General features: G+C 38.8%; 1 protein-coding gene across 14 annotated transcripts in view; it reads right to left on the reverse strand.

Moving 5' to 3' along the window:
- The window catches only part of PAK1 (p21 (RAC1) activated kinase 1), a 269840-nt gene that overhangs the window by 41974 nt on the left and 205743 nt on the right, over positions 1-22123 (reverse strand). For all 14 annotated transcript variants that reach the window (XM_063728215.1, XM_054526060.2, XM_054526055.2 and 11 more), the window contains 3 exons: positions 19421-19521; positions 18762-18909; positions 12875-12912 (listed from right to left, as the gene is read on the reverse strand). In XM_063728215.1, coding sequence (XP_063584285.1) covers positions 12875-12912; positions 18762-18909; positions 19421-19521 — 287 coding nt within the window. The remainder of the gene's footprint in view (positions 1-12874; positions 12913-18761; positions 18910-19420; positions 19522-22123) is intronic.

The raw sequence follows: 22123 nt of genomic DNA on the forward strand, positions 1-22123 counted from the left end.
AGATTATGTAAAGTCAGAGAGGCGGTAATAAAAACTTTGGAGTTTAGACCTAGAATAAGAAACCACTGGAGGACTGTGAGTAGAACAGTGATGTAATCTACACATTTTTTTTCTTTTTAAAGTGTTTTATTAAGATGTTTCTCACAAATTAGAGAAAAGGTTTTTTTAATCAATGGCAATAAAATACAAATTCCTATTTTATAACAAAATAGTGAAAAGCACCAAAGAAAATTTGCACCTATAACTCTAACAAACTCAAGGGTTCCTGGTTCTCAGTTCTTTTAAAGTATAGTCTGATAGAGTACTCAAAGCTTTTAGAAAGAGTACCAAATTTATTACTTCCTGAAATGTTGTATGAATAGCACTTTTATTCATCATATGTTCATACATATATACTAATATACCATCTCCACTGCCTTAAATACAAAAATATTCATCACAGGCAAGTTTTCTACTGCAAATAGGCAAGAATACTAAATATAATCTATGATACTGTCTACTTTTTTGAAAACAAGATACTAGAACCAAAACACTGTAGAACACAAATGTTACTAATTTAAGATTACTAATGTTACTAACTTAAGGTTACTAACTTCAGATAGCATCAATTGTTCAACAATATTTTAAAGGTGTTTCTATATAAATTCATCCACCAGTTTGGGTTTTCTTTATTATGGAAATGTATGAATAGTACCCGGGATTATATCCTTGCAATTTGGGCATTTGCTTAAAGGTGTATATTCTTAGCATATTACCAGATGACAATAAGGAATAAATACACTGGAAACTTCTTTGTAACTACTTTGTAAGTTCGTTCTTCTTGCAGCTTCCTCAATTGTTCTTCTAGTGACAGATCTCAAACGTCTTCTGTTGGAATATACTTTATGTACTTTTCCACTGATACCAATTTTTAGTTTGATTTTCCTTCTTTTTTCTTTTTCTTCTTCATTAGAAGTACTAACACAATATCACTGGCTACTTTATAATTCTCTCCAATTGTTAAGGTTTTATGTTGAACTGTCTGTTTTATCAGGCAGGATAGAAAAATACTTAAAAACCGACATTTTGGAATCAACTAGCTTAGGATCAAATCACGCCTTTATCACTTACAAACTATGAGTTCTGCGTAAGATATTAATTCTCTGTCTCAGTTTCCTCAGTTATGAAATACAGCCCGTATTAGTACTTACTTTAGTGTTAGTGTGAGGTTAAATGAGATAAAGCTATGTAAAATTCATTTTTAAAATACTCAAATATTAGCTATGATAATGATGTTGGCCAGATGATTAGAAAGTGCTCAGTATAGGATTGCTAAACGAATATGTCTTATCCAATAGTAGTATAAACTGGAGTGAAATATCTAAATGATGGGGCACTCAATAATTGAAAAAGTGGAGATGATGGGAACAGGATTGCAAAGAAAGATACCAAAATGGCGAAGAACTGTACTATTAACTGATTTAAACCATTAGCCTACATTCTACAGTAAAAATTAGTGGGTCTGATGGTTTTTTTCACATCCTATAAAAGCTTGTTTGCTTTATTATATCTTCAACATGATCAAAACCAGCTCTCAACAGGCCAGGTTTTTAACAGGCCAGTTAAAAACCACCTTGGGAAGGCTCCAAGGTTCAGCTAAGATGGTCAAGGATAAGACTATATCCTAAGGAAATTTTGGGTGGCTGCTGCCTGATCAAATAGAAGTTTTAAGGTCAAGGAAAATAGTGAAGAAGAAGAAGAAGAAAATGACTAGGTACTGGAATCAAAACTCAAGGCTCTGGGCAGCTCGGAATGATATAATGCAAACAGACTGAAAATGGCCATTGAAATGTGACAACCCAACCCAGAGAGGAGATGGTAGCCAGGGCATGCTCACTAAGCATTCTGTCCCAGTAGGAAGACTATGCTCACCCTACAAGATCAACTTGATACTTTTCCTTGGGATAGGGAGACCAAGGATTGATACCTGACTAAACATAAAATCCTTTCCCCACTCCGTGAGAAGCAGTATGATAAAACGGAAAATAAATCGTATCAGGATTCAAAAAGTTCTTTCCATTAAACCCTCTGTTCCTTAGCCTCATAACCACTGCTTTCACTTAGGCACCATATTCTCTTACCTTTACCAATCCTTTACAAGTCTTCCTCATTGCTTTTTGGGCCCCCAGTCTTGCCTTCTCTAATGCATCTTTTATTACAGCCCAGAATAATCTGTCCTTTATCTTTTTAAAAATATTATAAGCAGACTGCCAGGTATAGCAGAGACAGAAGACTGGCAAATCCTCTCCCCAACAAGCAACTATAAATCTGGACAAAATTGACAAAAACCATTTCAGTTCCCTGGAAATCCAACAAAGGTCAACAAAATACTGAGAAGTGCTTATGACTGATAAACTCCTGAACTTTGGGTTAAAAATAGAATCTCTGACATTCTGGGCAAGGGATGTTCCCATCCATCCGAGCCCCAACTCCAGAGTGTGGGGGTTCCATCAGGGCAGACCAGGGTATAACTGCATAGTCCAAGAACATTCACTTTGTGCTGGAGATATGGGCAATGCCCAGGCCCAGTGGCACTGTCATTGGAAGTGACTTCCAAAGGTGGTAGTGGCAGAGGGTCAACTATTCAGCTCTCTTAGCCTGAAGCTACAGTCCTGAGTAGGGCAAACCAATTTCCAGCTAAGGCTGTTCACAGGCACAGCAGACGCTAGAAAAGCCTCATGATAGTCACATATGCCTGGCTATGTGCATACACATAAAAGATTCAAAAGAGCCCAACAGAAAGTAAAAGCTGGAACAGACTTGAAAAAGGCCTAAACAGTAAATGTACTCCCCTACCTACACACAGATCCATCAGCAGAGGAAAGAAGCCTTACAGAGTTGAAGTTTTTGAGCACCATCTCTGTCAAATCATTGGCTAAAGATTCAGCTAAGCAAACATAGAAGTTCCAGAAGAGACAAACTCTGGAAAGCCAGGCTGCAACAAAACAAAACAAAACAACAACAACAACAAAACCACCACAAAAACAAACAAAAAAACAACAAACACTGAGCAATGACATCAATGACCACGGATAAAGACTATTTCACAGATTTATCCCTAGTAAGATAATACAAAACCAACAAATAAACAAAAAAGCTAGCAACTTTTTTGGGGGAGGGGACTATCAGTATGCAGAATTGGTACAGAATATTATCTAAATATTGAATTTTCAACAAGAAATTATAAGACATGGAAACAAACAGGAAAGCATGACCTAGGGGGAAAAAAGCAATCAACAGAAACTCTGAATGTCCCCAGATGTTGGCTTTAGAGAATAAAGATTTCAACTCAGATATAAATACATTCAAAAAACTAAAAGAAACCATGTTTAAAGAGTTTTAAGAAAGCGTAACAAGTGAAATTCTCAGTAGAAATTACTTCAAACGAACCAAATGGAAATATTACAGTTGAAGAATAAAATAACAAATGAAAAACTCACCAGAGAGCTAAACAAGGGATTCTATATGGCAGAAGAATCAATGAATTTGAAAATGGAGGTTGGGAGCAGTGGCTCACACCTGTAATCCTAGCACTTTGGGAGGCCAAGGTGGGCGGATCACGAAGTCAGGAGTTCGAGACCAGCCTGGCCAATATGGTGAAACCCCATCTCTACTAAAAATATAAAAATAAAATTAGCTGGGTGCAGTGGCACGTGCCTGTTGTCCTAGTTACTCAAGAGGCTGAGGCAGGAGAATTGCTTGAACTCAGGAGGCAGAGATTGCAGTGAGCTGAGATCGTGCCACTGCACTCCAGCCTAGGCGACAGAGCAAGACTCTGTCTCCAAAAAAAAAAAAAAAAAAAAAAAGAAAATGGACCCATAGCAATTATCTAATGTAAAGAACTGAGGTAAAAAAAAGTTAAAGAAAAAAACAGAGCATCAAACAGCTGTGGAACAACATAAAGCACACCAGCCACCAGCATACATATAATGAGAGTCTCTGAGGAAGAAAAAAAAAGACACAGAAAAAGTATTTAAAGAAATAATGGATAAAACTTCCTAAATTTGATAAAAATATTAATCTACAGATCCAAGAACCTCAATAAATCCCAAGTAGGAAAACACAAAAAGATTCACACCTGGCTGGGAGCGGTGGCTCATGCCTGTAATCCCAGCACTTTGGGAGGCTGAGGCAGGCGGATCACTTGAGGTCAGAAGTTTGGGACCAACCTGACCAATATGGTGAAACCCCATCTCTACTAAAAATACAAAAATTAGCTGGCTGTGGTGGCATGCACCTGAAATCCCAGCTACTTGGGAGGCTGAGGCAAGAGAATCGCCTGAACTCAGGAGGCAGAGGTTGCAGTGAACCAAGATCGCACCACTGTACTCCCGCCTGGGCGACAGAGCGAGACTCCATCTCAGAAAAAGAAAAAGAAAAAAATAAAAATAACATCTAAACGCACAGTCAGACTGCCAAAAGCTAAAGTCAACATGAAAATATTTAAAGCAACCAGGGAAAACTGACATCATGTACAAGGCCAATCAGTATAATTAACAGCTGACTGCTGATCAGAGTATTTTAAAAATCAAAACAAAAACTTCTGATCAGAAACAATGGAGGTCAAAAGGCAGTGGGATGACATATTCAAACAGCTGAAATTTTTTAAAATTGCCAATCAAGAAATCTATACCCAACAAAACTATCCTTCAAAATGAAGATGAACTGAAGACATTCCAGATTAACAAAGAGAAAGAGAATTTATTGCTATCAGACCTGATTTACAAGAAATACTCAAAGAAGTCCATCAGACTGAAAGGAAGTAATACCAAATAGTAATTCAAATCCACAAGTAATAATGGAGAGAAGAGGAAATGGTAAATATGTAGATTAACATGGAAGACTCTAAAAAAAATACTTTTTGTTATTTCTTCCATTGACTTCTTTAAAAAACAATTGTATAAAGCAATTGTTAGGCTTCCAATATATACAGTACGTATATGTGCACACACACATACACACATACAGATTCATACACATTCGTGTATATGAATGAATGGCAGTAATAGAATAAAGAAGGGGCAGGGAATGAAGATATACTGGGGCAAAGTTTACATATTTTACTGCATTTCAGTTACTATTAATGTGAAGTAGATTGTATATAAATGGCCAATAAGCACATGAAAAGATGCTCAACATCATTATCCATTAGGAAATCCAATAAAATCACAATGAGATACCACTTCACACCCACTAAAATGACTATAATAAAAAGACAGACAACAACAGGGACAGGCAAAGATAGGCAGAACTGGAACCCTCATTAACTGCTGGTGGGAATATAAAATGGTGCCAGCACTGTGGAAAAAAGTCTGGCAGTTCCTCAAAAGGTTAAACATAAAGTTAACCACATGCCCCAGCAGTTCCATTCCTTGGTATATACTCTGAAGAAATGAGACCACACAAAACCTTGTACGTGAATGTTCATAACTGCATTATTCATAATGACCAAAAAGTGGGAACAACCCAAGTACACATCAACTGATGAAAAGATAAAAAAAATGTAGTGTATCCATACAAGGGAATATGATTTGGACATAACAAGAAATGAAATACACCATACTGATACATGTTACAACACAGATAAAGTTCAAAGCTAAGTAAAAGAAGCAAAACACAAAAGACTACATGTTGTATGAGTTTATTTATATAAAATGTCTAGAAAGACAAATTTATAAAGACCAAAAGCAGATCAGTGGTTTCCTAGGGCTGAGCATGGGAGTTTGAATGAATGGTAAAACGGCACCAGGGAACTTTTCCAGGTGATGGCGGCACAACTCTATAAATTTATTAAAAGTATTGAATTGTCCACCACCAATGAGCTTAAAATTCTAGTAAGCTTTTTAGTACCCCAATCATAAATATGAGCAGAGCTCTGAATATGCAAGGAAAACCTCTAACATAAAAGTGTGAAACCAAAACAAACGAGGCAAAGGACCACCTGGAAAAAACAGACTAAACAGGGAGGAAAAAAACATCCAGAGAAAGCCTATCATCACCTTCCTTAGAGATAAGAAAATATATCAATTCTGAAAACAAGAATGCCATATATTTTCTTAAAATAAAAAAGTGCTTGAAAATTAAACATGAGAATAGAAATGAAAAATTAAATTGACTGAAAGATAAAAGTTGAGGAAGTCTCCTAATTCTTCAGAATAAAAACCAATGCAAGGAAAAGAGAGAAAATCCTTTAAAACATGGAGAATTAGTTTAAGAGGTCCAAGATCTAGGGCTGGGCGTGGTGGCTCACGCCTGTAATCCCAGCACTTTGGGAGGCCGAGGCGGGCAGATCACAAGGTCAGGAGATCGAAATCATCCTGGCCAACATAGTGAAACCCCGTCTCTACTAATATACAAAAAAAAACTAGCCGGGCGTGGTGGTGCGTGCCTGCAGTCCCAGCTACTCGGGAGGCTGAGGCAGAGCAATTGCTTGAACCGGGAGGCAGAGGTTGCAGTAAGCTGAGATCATGCCACTGCACTCCAGCCTGGTGACAGAGCGAGACTCCATCTCAAAAAAAAAAAAAAAAAAAAAAACAGGTCCAAGATCTAAATGATGGAGGTTCCAGGAAGAGACAACAAACGAAGCAAGGGGAAGAAATCATCAACAAAATAATTCAAGCAATTTCCTAGAACTGAGGGCAGAGTTTCCAGGCTGAAAGAGTTCACAAAGCTCCCTGCAGTATAAATAGATGTAAATAGGAATATAATTGTGAAATTTCAAAGCAATGGTGACAAAGACGATCCTACAAGCTTTCTGAGTAGAAAAAAAAATTGGTCACATACAGGGAAGGAGAAATAAAATGGCTTTGGACTCAGCAGTACTGAAAACTAGATGACAAAAGTGTAATGTTTTCCAAATTCTGATGAAAAAATATGTGTAACCTGCAATTCTATAAGCAGCTGAAGTATTAATTAAACGTGAGGGTAGCATAGAGAATGCTCCATTTTGAGACCTGAAAGGTATTATTAAATGTTTACTTTCCATTTACTTTCTTAAAGCTACTAGAGGATGTGCTCCACCAAATTCAAAAGTAAACAAAAAATAATGTAGGCATGGCATAGAGAAAATAGGAATACCAACACAAAAATACAAAGGGATTGCCAAGACAATGGTGAAGGGAGATCCCAGAATGAGAGCTACTTATTACAAGTCCTACTTGACTTTTTAATCAAATACCTGGATAAAAATATTTTTATTTTTTATTTTTTTATTTTTTTGAGACACAGTCCCAACTCTGCGGCCCAGGCTGGAATGCAGTGGCATGATCTCGGCTCACTGCAACCTCTGCCTCCCTGGTTCAAGTGATTCTTTTGCCTCGGCCTCCTGAGTAGCTGGGATTACAGGCACACAACACCAAGCCCAGCTAATTTTTCTGTATTACAGGCGTGAGCCACCGCGCCTGGCTGGTAAAAATACTTTTAAGTGAGTATTCTTAATCACCATTAACCCCAGAGGTAATTAATATTACTATTTGGTATTTAGCCTTTCAGAAGTGATCTGTGGGTGGTAAACCTTGATCTTCACATGTCCAAACATACCTTTATATTGACACCTTATAGTTAGATGTTAGTTTGATTAGGTACAAAATTCTTGGTTCTAAACAATTTGCCTCATCCCTCTGAAGATACCGCTGTTTTTTCCACTATTTCTAACGAGATGTCTGATGCTGATGTTCCTTTGGATATGAACTATATTCTCTTTGGAGGCTTTTAAGATTTTTCTCTTTATTCTTGGATCTCTTTTCAATTATCTGACTTGGTCATTAATAGGCCCTTCATCTGAAGACTCATGCCTTTCTTTAGCTGGGAATTTTTTCTTCTATTATTTATTTTTTTACTCTACTGCCTCTGTTCTCTGCTTACACTTGAATCCCCTTGACCAACCCTCTATTGTCATTTATTCTCAAATTTTCTATCTTTTATATTTTATATCATTAATTCCCTATTCACTTATATGCATTTGTTGTTTAAACCTTATAATTTTTTTTTTTTTTTTTTTTGAGATGGAGTCTCGCTTTGTCACCCAGGTTGGAGGGCAGTGGCATAATCTCAGCTCACTGCAACCTCTGCCTCCCAGGTTCAAGTGATTATCCTGCCTCAGCCTCCCGAGTAGTTGGGATTATAGGCATGGACCCCCACACCTAGCTAATTTTTATATTTTTAGTAGAGATGGGGTTTCACCACGTTGGCCAGGCTGGTCTCGAACTCCTGACCTCAGGTGATCCACCCACGTCGGCCTCCCAAAGTGCTGGGATTACAGGTGTGAGCACCGCGCCCAGCCATAAATTTATATCTTATGTTTTTAATACTAAGAACACTCTTTCCTCCTCTGATTGCTCTAATAGCAAGGTGTTTTTGTAGATGAAACATCTATAGATCCTCTCTGAAAATACTAGATTTTTAAAAAAGTTATTTCCTGAATTATCTATTTCCCCTGGGGCTAATTTTCCTTCCTTATCTTGGTTCCTCTCTTTAATGTTGTGTTTCTCTCAAATGTCTGCAGATCCTTAGCTATTGATTCATATTTATAAGTGAAGGATAGATTAGTGTATGTAATTAGCATTAGTTTTTCTGAAACTTACGTAAGTCTGTTTTTCCACTGTCCTACTCTGAATGGGAGGTCTGATATGATCTGTTTGTGAGTTACGGAGAGATGGTTATTGGCAAGTGTTACTTTAGGGTATGTAGGCATGGAAAAGTAGAGATTCCCCTCCTCCCAGGTATCAAAAGTATGAGAAATTTACTTTTGGGATGGAAAACTTTAATGTATTTTCCTTCACTGCAGAGCTACTTCTCCTGTTTCCTTTTCTTTATATCTGTGGTAGAATTTTGCAGTTAACTCAGGTTCCTCTCTGTTTCTCTCTCAGGCCCCTATACCCACAGCAAGAGCTTTCCTCAAGTAGGCAGTTTACTTTCTTCAGAAAATTAGCTGATTTTAGCTTAGAATCAAATGCACCTGCTGCCTTTTGTTCACTGTAAGGAGGAGGCTGCCCCTACTGTTTCAAAGGTAGAATTAAATTAATTTACCCTTGAAGATGACCCATGACTCTTTCCTGCTTCTTGTATATATTCTTTCAGCCCATTTTCTTTGGAGCTACTTTCATTTTCCTAGGCATCTTCTCTTACACATACTTTAAGCTGTGGCTTCTTCTGCTCTGATCAATCTGACCTTTTCTGCTTTCTATCTTCCATGAATTCCTCACAACAGTTGATTTACATCATGCTTTTGTTTTAGAGCATTGCTTTTAATTTGATTTTTAAGAAATCTTTTCTGAAATTAAGAAATTTGAGATAGCAAGAGAGATGGGCACATGAATTCAGTTTACTATCTTGATCCAATTTCCAAAGAAATCTAAGATGTTAGTTTAGACATCACATATCCAACTACATCAATCTTCTATTTAAAATACTCCCTCGGCTCCAGCACAAAGTCCAAGCTCTCTGGCCTAACATACTGGATCCTTAACTCAACTTTTGTTCATGCTGTCCATCAGACAGGAAAGCACTGCCTTTTTCTCTGCCTGGTATCATTACCTGATGCTTACTTAACACTATGTTATAAATCCTTGTTTACATGTTCTGATTCATCACAAAAATTGTGAGACCAAGAGCAGAGATCTTACTAGTCCTTGACTTCTCAGCACCCAAAGAACTTACCATGTGGTAACTATTCATTTTATAAATGAGAATCAGGCATTAAAATGCCATAGAATCTTAGAGTCAGATCTCAGACCAGTGAACCACAGATAACAGAATTTAGAGCTAAAAGGGACTTTAAGATTATGTTTGTTAAACGAACAAAGCTTTAAGGCCCAAGAACTCTGCAAACTTCCTTGTACTTCAGAGCAGAATAAATCACTCCATCAAATATAACCCTATTGTACATTATTCATGCCTCTCTTGCAGCCCTTATCTCCCCAGTCTGTCATTATTTTTTTCCTCAAGGATTAAGATAGTGCACGTTCATTTTTGTGTCACCTGTACTTTGGCATAAAGAAGATACTAAGTCAATATTTAGGGTATGAGTGAATACATGAATGCTCAGGAGAGCAGAATTTTGTGCTGGTTTCTACTACTAACTCATTCAAACGTAGGGAGTGAGTCACTTAATCTTTCTGAGTCTTAATTTCTTAGGCAGCAATTATATTTGATTATTTCACAAGTGGAATCATCTGTGTGAAACCAATATGGAAAATAATGACTTGCTACCATAATACAAAACATATCCTCCATGTAAAACTAGTAAGGATATACAGAGCACTGAGCTAGTGCTGGACAAATGTTCTGAACTGGGGGAGAACAATGTCCTTGACAGCCTTAGTGGTTTTAATTGTAGATACTAAACCAGTACAAGTTTTTACCAAGCAGGTGTTATCCTCCCTGCCATATGGCATGAACCCCAGGGCTCTTCCTCCTCAATAACAAACAACATAGCTACAGCTTTACTGCAGTCTCCTTTATAAGACCTCAATGACATCCTTTTTTGTTCCTTGCCACAGTGAAAAGAACCCTAAACTGAGATTCAGAAGACCCCAATTCTAATGTGGTTCTAATTATAAGTCTTCAGGAAACTCTGTTTTTCTGCCTATGAAATGGAGATGACAATACTTTGTACATAAGTAAATGTGAGGCTAATCATGCTTATATAAAGTTTTTAACACCGTGCATCGTAGGCACTGAATATTGATAGCTATCACTCTTCCTACAAAAGCATAAAGACATTTGAGCCACAAAGCACAATTTGGCTTAAAGCCTCTTCTTTAATAATTTACTATTCAAAGATCCTATATTTGCAAATTCTTTCCCATCTTTTAATCACATCTCTTCTATTGATGAAAGGCAGCACGAATCAGGGGAAAGCAGTATAGGCTGGGAATCAGATGCCTATTGCCATTAACTCTTTTCCATTTCAGTTTTATCATCTACAAGAATAATAACTTACCTCAGTAAGCTCCTGTGAGGATTCAGAGTCAGTGAGAAAGGATCCAACAGGTTGCAAGGCACTGAACGTGTGAATATTGTTTTTTATAATCAATATGTGTAAAAATGACTCAGAATAAACCAGTTCCCACTGGTGGAAGCATGTTTCAAAGTATTTTGATGGTGACTTGGTATTGTGTTAGAACTTAACCACTCTCCTGCTTAAGTTCTTTAAGCATCTCATCACCTTTAAGATAAGTCAAACTCCTACATGATCTGTCCTGCTTACCAATCCTCCTCATCACCCACCTCTACTTCCTTCACTATTCACATTCTAGTCATAACCACTTCGCAGTTCCCTGTGCAAGTATACCTCATGAACTTCCTTGCCCACATACATGCTATTCTCTTTCTGTGTGGAATACCCACATTTCCCCTTAATCCCTGCTCTAGATAACTAACTCATTCAGCTCAGACTTTACCATCAGGAAGCTTTCTCTGACACATCCAACCTTTCATTCAGTAAATGTTTACCAAATGCCAAGACTTGCCAGATGCCAAGGATATAACAATTAACAAGTCAGAGACAGCCCCTGGCTTCAGGAAGGTTAGCATGCTGCACTATAATTGTCTGTCTGTGCCTTCAAGCACAAACAGGAATCATGAAGAACTGGCTGCTTGAGGTCTTCAACCTCAAGACTGAGAGGTTCTTAGGTATTGGGACATGTCTGACCATCTCTGTAATGTCACTTATTCACACCGGACTTGGCATAGTATAAACTAGGGCTTTGCAAATGTTTAGCAAATCAATATGGCATAACCACCTATGTACAAGAGACAACATCAGATGTAAAAAATAAATAGCAACCAGGTGTGGTGGCTCACACCTGTAATCCTAACACTTTGGGAGGTCGAGGCAGGAGGATCACTTGAAGCCAGGAGTTTGAGAACACATAATGAGAACCACATCTCTACCAAAACTTTTTAAAAATTAGCTGAGTGTGGTGGCTTATGCCTGTAGTCCCAGCTCTTCAGAGGGCTGAGGCAGGAGCATCATTTGAGCCCAGGAGTTTGAGTTTACACTGAGCTATGATCACACCATTGCACTCCTGCCTGGGCAACAGAGCAAAACCTTGTCTCTTTAAAAAAAAAAAAAAAAAAAAAAAAAAAGCAGTATTCTCTTATATGCATCACATTTTACTATTTATAGGACGCTTTCAAATACATCAACATCACATTTTATCCTTGTAATTGCCCTCGGAGATAGAATTTGTAAGTTGAGAGAGACAGAGAGATCATCTAGTTTACTCTCCGGCCAATTCTTCATGATTTCTATAACATCCATTTGAGTGTCAAAGCATTCATTACAACTTCAGAGGACAGAATGAATGACTTTAAATGAATAAAATCTGCTCCCTTCAACAATTAGGACTAATCTTGGTTTTGCAGACTCCATAGACCAAAGAAGAAATTTTCTTGTAAATGTAGGTATCTGAAGACATGTCCAGGTGAGGGCACAGTATATCATCCTCATTTTATTGATGAAGAAATTGAAGCTCAAAGAGGCAAACTGACTTTCCCAAGGTTCAAAGCTACAAATTAAAACTGAGTCTAAAACCATATCTTCTGGCTCCAAAATTATAATTTCGAGAACATTTTACAACTATTATGAATCCATAAAAATTAAAAATTAAAAAATTATCACAAAGAAAGAATTTCTAGGACATTAAAGCTGAAAGGGATACCCCCTATTTATTACATCTAATTTCTTTATTGGATAGATAGGAATTCTGAGGCCAAGGGTGCAGGAGTGACTAATATGAGTGCCTCCCAGCTCAGGCTCTGCCTCTACCACACTGTCTTGATCCTTACCTCCACATCTGCCCACATCAAAATAGAGTAAATAAAGACTTACCAAGGCATTAGAAGAATTGTAGTCCTCAGCTGACTTATCTGCACAGGAAGAAAGACAAGGGACTTAGTCAATAAACAGTTACAGTTAATTCTTTCTGGACAGCAAAAGAAGTCTATCTGGTCAAGCACATGCCAGATTCAGAGAATAGTAATAGTATGACTGGTACTACAGGCTAGATATCATGCTAAATGCATTACACATATCACCTTCTTTAATCCTCATTATGACTCTGAGTACTATTATTATATCTACTTTTATTGATTTGGAAACAAGTTCAGAGATGTTAAGTACAGTTGGGTGTGGCTTAGCAATGGGGTATGTTCTGTGAAACGTGTCATCAGGTAATTTTGTCATTATGTGTACATCATAGAGTGTACTTACACAAACCTAAATGGTATAGCCTGCTACATACCTGGGCTATATTGTATAGCCTATTGCTTTCTAGGCTACAAACCTGTACAGCACGTTACTGCAGGCAACTGTAACACGACGGTAAGTATTTGTATATTTAAACATAGAAAAGGTACAATAAAAAATATGGTTTACAAGGTAAATAAAAGGATACACTTATATGAGCACTTACCATAAATAGAGCCTGCAGGACTGGAAGTTGCTCTGGGTGAGTCAGTGAGTGATGAGTAAATGTGAAGGCCTAAGTAGGACATCACCAGTGTACACTTAGGCTATGCTAAATTTATTTTAAACTTAAGGAATCACTAGGTGATAAGAATTTTTCAACTCCCTTATAATATTAATTATCAGACCACCATTGTATATGCGGTCTGTTGTTGTGGCACATGACTGCTATTTGCCCAGGGTACACACAGGTTAAAGAGAGGAATTAGATTTGAATTCTGGTCTCATTCTAAATACTATGCTAGAACTATATCCACATCATCAGCTATATCACTGTCAGGCTTAAATGTCCAAGAAAATCTGCATTCTAAAAGAAAAGGAAAGAATCCATAGCACCATCCTGAGTCATCCATGCCAAATCATGGCCAGTCTCCAGTTTCAGCTTTCATAAAGGATCCTTCTATATCCATATCTACTGCCCACAAGGACAAAAGGACTAAGGTTGAGGAAAAGAGAGGTATTAATCCTGTCAAGTCTAATTAAAGGTAGGGTCTTGTTTTCCAAGAATAGAATCAAGCTCCCTCAATGAAGCAATTACCATGTTTCACTGATTCTGAGATGTACATTTTTTCACATTAACATCTCTGAAACAGAGGTGTGTCCTACAATCAAAAGCACGTTATGGTTTAATTGGCAGCTTTTATTTTCTTTGATTGGTATGTAAATAATTGTACATCTTACAATCAGTGGTATCTTAGACTTCATAAAATATGAAAGAGAGACCCAATGGAGATCTTAGCAAGAAAGTAAGTTTAAAGACCAGGTAATGTCTTCAGTTTTGTTCTTTAATTCCCATGGGTCCAAGAAAAACTGACTGCCAATTCACCACTAATGGAATTAAGGAGGAATATTCTACCAAATCCAATATATTCCTCACCAAGAAGCAAGCCCAGAGAATGTACAATTCCAATTCCATCATGTAAAAAAGTGCTAGATACAGCTTCTTTGACCCTACAGCAAATCATGAACCCACAAAGCAGGAAATAAGGCAAGCTCTGACAACATGTTCTTATAACAAATCCACAATAGCTAGCAGTATTCTGGAGAAATAAATTCAGGATATACTTTAAACTTAATTCATTTGTTTTTTCTTGTCCAAAAGACTATCAACTTTGGCAGAGTACAACACTATGCCTTCACTGCACTACCCCCAATTTTACGTACTGCTAGTATTTTTGAAGATTGGGTATTTTGGTAATAGGCATACTTGTTATGTCATATAAAAATAAGTAAACACTCCCTTTAAAGGTGATGAACTTCTATATATCAAAATCAAATTCCAAAGTACAGAATGACGGACAGAAAGTGCTTCCAGCACTTTCATTTTACAGATGAGTAAAATGAGGTTCAGAAAAGGAAAAAGATTGGTTCAAGGTCACATAAGTCAGTGGCAAAACAGGGCTAAGACCCAGTTGAGTTGTCAATCTAGTCTACTTTTTCCCTATTACATTAGCTACTAACAGGAATAAAAAATTAAGTGTTGCCAGGCGCATGGCTCACGCCTGTAATCCCAACACTTTGGGAGGCCAAGGTGGGTGGATCACAAGGTCAGGAGTTTGAGACCAGCCTGGCCAATATGGTGAAACCCCATCCCTACTACAAATACAAAAATTAGCTAGGAATAGTGGCATGCACCTGTAGTCCCCGCTACCTGGGAGGCTGAGGCAGAAGAACTGCTTGAACCCAGGAGGCGGATGTTGCAGTGAGCCGAGATCGCGCTGCTGCACTCCAGCTCGGGTGACAGAGCGAGACTCCATCTCAAAAAAAAAAAAAAAAAAAAAATTAAGTGTTGAAAAAATAGAAATACTTGACAAAAAAAAATGAGCATGGAAGATTGTGCTTTGGTTACAGGCAGCAAAGGAGTTAAAGGCCCAACTTAAAATACATTTCCATCATGTCTCAGCTGAGTCACTTGGGGTATGCCATTTAACTTCTTTGAGCCTAATTAATTTCTTTCAGTATATAAAATGAGCATAATAATCCTTGCCCTGCCAATCTCCTAAGGCCATCATAAGAATCACATGAGGGAGCCAGGCTCAGTGGCTCACACCAGTAATCCCAGAACTGTGGGAAGCCAAGGTGAGCAGATCACTTGAGGTCAGGAGTTCCAGACCAGCCTGGCCAACATGGTGACCCGTCTCTATTAAAAACACAAAAACTAGCTGGGGGTGGTGGTGCATGCCTGCAGTCCCAGTTACTCAGGAGGCTGAGGCGGGAGAATCATCACCTGAGCCCAGGAGGCACAGGCTGCAGTGAGCCAAGATCGCACCACAGGACTCCGGCAAAAGAATCACATGAGGTAATTCACATGTGAGCATATACAAATTGAGGTAGTATTATCATAACTAATAGTATAAGAGGATGGCAAATAGGGAAAGGAGAGATATGACACTTAAAAAAACCTGTGCCAAATATGCAATTTTGCCTGGAGTTGGCCCTAGTCTTCAACTTATAGAAAATTAAAATTCTTGCATACATATATATACATGTGCACAAATTTGTACATACAAAAGTAGATGTACACACGTATCTGTACATATACACTCAATATTATTCATATGTGCATGCACAAATGAACATACACATAATTACCTGAATGTGTATATTTATACATATGTTCGTTCATGAATACCTGAGTGGACTTTATCTTTGTTCATGAATACTTAAATGGGCTTTAATTCCAAATATATGCAAACCCACAGTGTGGGGAAAAGCAAGGGAGATCAGATTGTTATTATGTCTGTGTAGAAAGAAGTAGACATAAGAGACTCCATTTTGTACTAAGAAAAATTCTTCTGCCTTGAGATGCTGTTAATCTGTGATCTTACCCCCAACCCCGTGCCCTCTAAAACAAGTGCTGTGTCAAACTCAGGGTTAAATGGATTAAGGGTTGTGCAAGATGTGCTTTGTTAAACAAATGCTTGAAGGCAGCATGCTCCTTAAGAGTCATCACCACTCCCTAATCTCAAGTACCCAGGGACACAAAAACTGCGGAAGGCCGCAGGGACTTCTGCCTAGGAAAGCCAGGTATTGTCCAAGGTTTCTCCCCATGTGACAGTCTGAAATATGGCCTCGTGGGAAGGGAAAGACCTGACCGTCCCCCAGCCCAACACCCGTAAAGGGTCTGTGCTGACGAGGATTAATATAAGAGGAAGGCATGCCTCTTGCAGTTGAGACAAGAGGAAGGCAGCTGTCTCCTGCCCGTCCCTGGGCAATGGAATGTCTCGGTATAAAACCCGATTGTACGTTCCATCTACTGAGATAGGGAAAAACCGCCTTAGGGCTGGAGGTGAGACATGCAGGCAGCAATACTGCTTAACAAAGCATTGAGATGTTTATGTCCATGCATATCTAAAGCACAGCACTTGATTCTTTACCTTGTCTATGATGCAAAGACCTTTGTTCACATGTTTGTCTGCTGACCCTCTCCCCACTATTGTCTTGTGACCATGACACATCCCCCTCTCTAAAAAACACTGACAAATAATCAATAAATACTAAGGGAACTCAGAAGCCAGTGGGATCCTCCATATGCTGAACGCTGGTCCCCTGGGTCCCCTTATTTCTTTCTCTATACTTTGTCTCTGTGTCTTTTTCTTTTCCAAGTCTCTCGTTCCACCCAACGAGAAACACCCACAGGTGTGGAGGGGCGACCCACCCCCTTCACCACAGGGCTATGTCTCTGTTTACATACTCATTTACATGCCACTAGCACATATTTACATACATACATGCAGGAAAGATCCTTCCAAAGACTTAGCCACTGAGGTTTTCAAAGACAGCCTCTAACCTGATGTTTCCATGACAAGTTCCTTAAACATAAACTCTAATTTCCTGACTAGAAAACTTTCCCACTCAGTAGCCCTCCACCCCAATTCCTCCTTGAAATGACTCAGTCCCTCAATGGAGTAAGTGAGACAGACTCAGCGGGGCCAGACAAGAGGAAGGAAATACTGCTGGGCACATGCATAGCCCTCTCCTGGGCACCACCATAGCAGCATGAGTGAAGCTGCAGCCTGTCATCTCCACCATCTGTGCCCTTGAAACAAGCCAGATACTGGCTGGGGAAAGCATCCTTCAAAATTCACTAGTTCATCCTGGTTCTCACCTTCCCAACAATACTGCCATTTGAAGGAGGCAACATGAGTAAAGAGCCTAGAAATTAAAAGATTATCCCACTATTAATTTAGCATATTAGAAAGGCCTTCTTTGGCTCTCACATCTGCAAAACAATGGAAAGTTGGTCCACTGTGGAAGGAGAACCTCCAAATAACATTATTAGGGGCAAGTAGTAAATTCAAAAGGTGACATTATAGGAATTAGGAGACCTGGGTTCTAATCCCAATTCTGCTATTAAAAACACTCCTAAAAATACAGTCCCTTCTACCAAGGGTACATCTAAAGAAACTTATTCTTTATTGGCCTGTTTTTCATTTAACTAATAAAAATTAGTTCCCTGAGGAAGACATACATTAATGTTATTAAATAACTAATAATAATATTAACAATAATGATGACAATGATAGCTACATTTCTATGGTGACGTTTTACAACTTATAAAGAACTCTCACATCAATCAGCTCACTTTATTTCTCACTATAACCTCTTTTTTTTGAGACAGGGTCTCACTCTTTTGCCCAGGCTGGAGTGTAGTGGTATGATCCTTGCTCACTGCAACTCCACCTCCCAGGCTCAAGTAATCCCTTCTCCTCAGCTTCCCAAGTAGCTGGGACCACAGGGATGCACCACCACACCTGGCTAATTTTTGTATTTTTTGTAGAGACAGGGTTTTGCCATGTTGCCCAGGCTGGTCTCGAACTCCTGACCTCAAGCGATCCTCTTGCCTTGGCCTCCCAAAGTGCTGGGATTACAAGTGTGAGGCACTGCGCCCAGCCATTTCTCACTACAGCCTCTTGAGATAGGAATTCGCATTTTGAGGTGCAAAGAAATGAAGTGACTGGTAGAACCTAGTAAGGGTCAGAATCTAGACTTCTAGCACAAAACCTGTGTTCTCTCTATATAATACCATGCTATTTTTAAAAAAACATGTGCAGTGACAAAGTGAAGACTCAAGTTTGATGCAAAGTCCATCATCTTGGCTGTCAAATTCCAAAACTCCACGTTAGTTAAAGTGCCACTTCTACTCTTTCCACTACTTTCTTCTCTCATCCCAGACCAATAGGCATGTGAGTTTTCCCACCCAGATTAAAACCATCTCTTGCTGAGACTGCCCTGGACACAGTTCTCATACCTGTAAAGCTCATGTATTTCTGGCTGTTGGATGTCTTCTTTGAGTTGTAAAACTCCAACACATCCAGAACAGCCTGTGGGTTTTTCTTCTGCTCCGACTTAGTGATATTTGATGTCTGAAGCAAGCGGGCCCACTGCTCTGGCATTCCCTATAAGAGAGACATGCAAGACTAACAGGAAGGCACAGTCACAGGGGACCCTGAAAGAACATCAGAGCTAACTCTGACACTTGCTAGCAGCAAAAGATGCATTTATTAGTCATTCCTTTCTCTCTATACCCTCAGAGTTTACACAAGCCTCTTTTATAATATCTTTCTCATTGTATTAGTCATTTCTTAAGATGTCTGCTCCTTCACCAGGCTATACCTCCAGGATGGTAGGATAGGATGTTGTTCCTGCATGATCAGTGCCCCACACAGAGCCTGCTACCAAGCCTACCATTTAACAGAGGTTTATTATTTAAGGAATGGAGATGGAAAGGATATTGTATCTCTGGATACAATTTTGGTGATGAAAGTGTCCCACTCATGAACGTGAGAAAATTGTAATCAGGGTCTCAGGCAAAGATAGAAGCATCAAGAAGATGAGAAAGGGTTGAATCTAATAGTGCACTGCCAGAACTCTAAAAGACTAAAGACCTTTCTGTGACCCAGGACTTACCGTAAACTCCCCTGTGACAGCATCAAAACCGACATGAATTGTGTGTTCAAAATCTGAAGGGAGAGAAATCTCTGGCCGCTCTTTCTCTTTCTTTTTATTTGCTGCAAGAGAAACAGGGAAAAGGAAATAAAAAAACAGGAACATTATTGTTTTTAGGCTTATTTTAGCTCTTTATTGAGCTGTAGTCTCCTTGAGAGGGCAAAGTCTATCTATTAATATTTCACATATGTAGAAGAGCTCAATTACGGACCTGGATTGGAGCAGATACTCAATGCATGTTTAAAGACTTAATTTCTTGTTGAACTAAAGTAAGGGAGGTGGCCGGGCATGGTGGCTCATGCCTGTAATCCCAGCACTTTGGGAGGCCAAGGCAGGCAGATCGCTTGAGTCCAGGAGTTCAAGACCAGCCTAGGCAACATGGCAAAACCCTGTCTCTACAAAAAAACAAAAATTAGCTAGACATGGTGGTACATGCCTTTAGTGCCAGCTATTTGTGAAGCTGAGGCAAGAGGATCATTTGAGCCCAGGATGTAGAGGTTGCAGTGAGCTGAGATCATGCCACTGCATTCCAGCCTGGGTGACAGAGTGAGGCCCTATCTCAAAAAAACAAAAAACAATAAAATAAAGGGAGAGGCAAAAAGATTGTCTGTCAGAGTTAACAGTCCTGGTTTTACCAGTAACTAGCCAGTTGATAGAGGGTAAGTCATCATTTTTGTGAAGCCCTCCTTGATCTCTAGGCTGGGTGGTTCTTTACCCTCTCTGTTCCCACAGCACCCAATATATGTAATAGTAATTGACTATTATAAGTGTTTATCTTCCATAACAGACTGAATTCTAAGTGCAGGGGCCATGTCAAATTAATCACAGCTTCCCAGAGGCTAGCACACACCTGGACAAAGTAGGTGCTCAGACAGTAAGTGAAGAAAGGAAAAAATGACCAGACATTTAACTCAACTGGGCAAGGAGTTTAAAGAATCTCCCTAACACACAAAAATTCTCTCCAGGGCATTTCAGCAGCTCTGGCCTGACTTTCACAACACTTGTTACCCAGCACCTATGAACCTTATTTTAAAACCCTGCTGTCTGGGAGCTCAACACACTAACCAAAAGAAATTCTGAAGTTCTAACACCTCCACAGACCCAGCAAAACCCTGATAAAAGGTAGCAAAATGAGAAGGAAAAAAAAAAAAGGTCTAGAGTTCAAGCCAGTTTCACCTCTACCTCACCATAGTGTGTGTGTGTGTGTGTGTGTGTGTGGGTGTGTAGAGACAGAGAGAAAGAGAGAGACCAAGATCTCTGCTTTCTCATCTAAACAAGGGAGAGGATGAGCTAGATGATCTTAAGGGTCCCTCAAGCGCCTACATTCCGTGAATCTATGAAAACAAGAAGCTATGCTTTCTCAAAGCTCTGCAGTTAAGATTCCTTCCTGAGATGGCATCCCACAGTTTTAAACAGGTATTTCATACATATCATCTAATACAATCACCACAATCCTGAGGTAAGTTTTACTCGTAGATTAGAAAATTTGGTAACAGACTTGCCAACAATCATTAAGTAATTAAAATCCAAAAAGTCTGGCATCAAAGCCAAGGTTCTTCACATTCTATTTTACCTCCCCTAAAAAATTTCAAGTTGAATCAAGAAAACATACTTCAGTGTAATAAGAAGAAATGACATTAAGAACCTGCCATGTATACAAACCATGATGTCAATATAGTATTTTTCTTCATTCTTACAATCCTATGAGATAGATATTACTACCATCATTCTTACAATCCTATGAGATAGATATTACTACCATCATTCTTACAATCCTATGAGATAAATACTACTACTGTCATTTTACAGATGAGGAAACTGAATAATTTACTCATGCAGCTACTGAGAGCTGGGATTTGAACCTAGGTCTGATTCCAAACGTTCATTCTTCAGTATTTAATGAGAACCATTTGCCTACATGCCAAGTGCTAGGGTTTAAGCTATTTACGCACTTGGCAATTTCCCTCTCAGAAGCAGCTGCTTTGATAAAGAGAAGGCTAAGGGGTATACCAGGGCCCCAAGTCAAGCAGTCCTTTATGACGTAAGTCCATCTGTCTTTCTCATAGCCAGAATGCACTGGAACATGTGGCAGGGCTTTGGAACTACTTTCTGTTTCTAAATTCCCTCTGATCTAGTCACTTAGGGAAGTACAATTATATTTGTGTTTTATTTCAATTTTTATTTTTTATATCTATGCATGTTTATACATTATTTCTATTATACATAATTGATATACTACATAATACATCACAGGCATAAATTGTCAGATGCATAAGAAACTTTGGTAAAGGAGACCCAAAAAGAAAGCTCAAAGCATGAGTGGTTTACAGAAAGAGTTCCAGGGAAATGAAATCATTTAATACGTGAACACACAGGGTAATGCTAAAGTCAGCTCTGCTTCTACTGAGCACTCTTTACCCGGCAACCTTTGAATATACCTCACACATTCCCACCTCCAAGTTTTTGCTTGCTTTTTCTTCTCCTTGTTTGGAATGCTCTCTTCTCCTTCTCCCTATCTCAGCAATCTTTTAAAGACTGGCTCAGGTCCCACTTTTTCCAGGAAGGATTTCCTGACCTTTCTTCTTCCTGTTAATTCCCAAGACACTGAGTCTGCTACACCACCAAGCATCTAGTCATTTCTTGTCTTATATAATTCCTTGCTAG

Source organism: Pongo abelii, chromosome 9, assembly GCF_028885655.2.
Source record: "Pongo abelii isolate AG06213 chromosome 9, NHGRI_mPonAbe1-v2.0_pri, whole genome shotgun sequence".
Taxonomy (NCBI): domain Eukaryota; kingdom Metazoa; phylum Chordata; class Mammalia; order Primates; family Hominidae; genus Pongo; species Pongo abelii.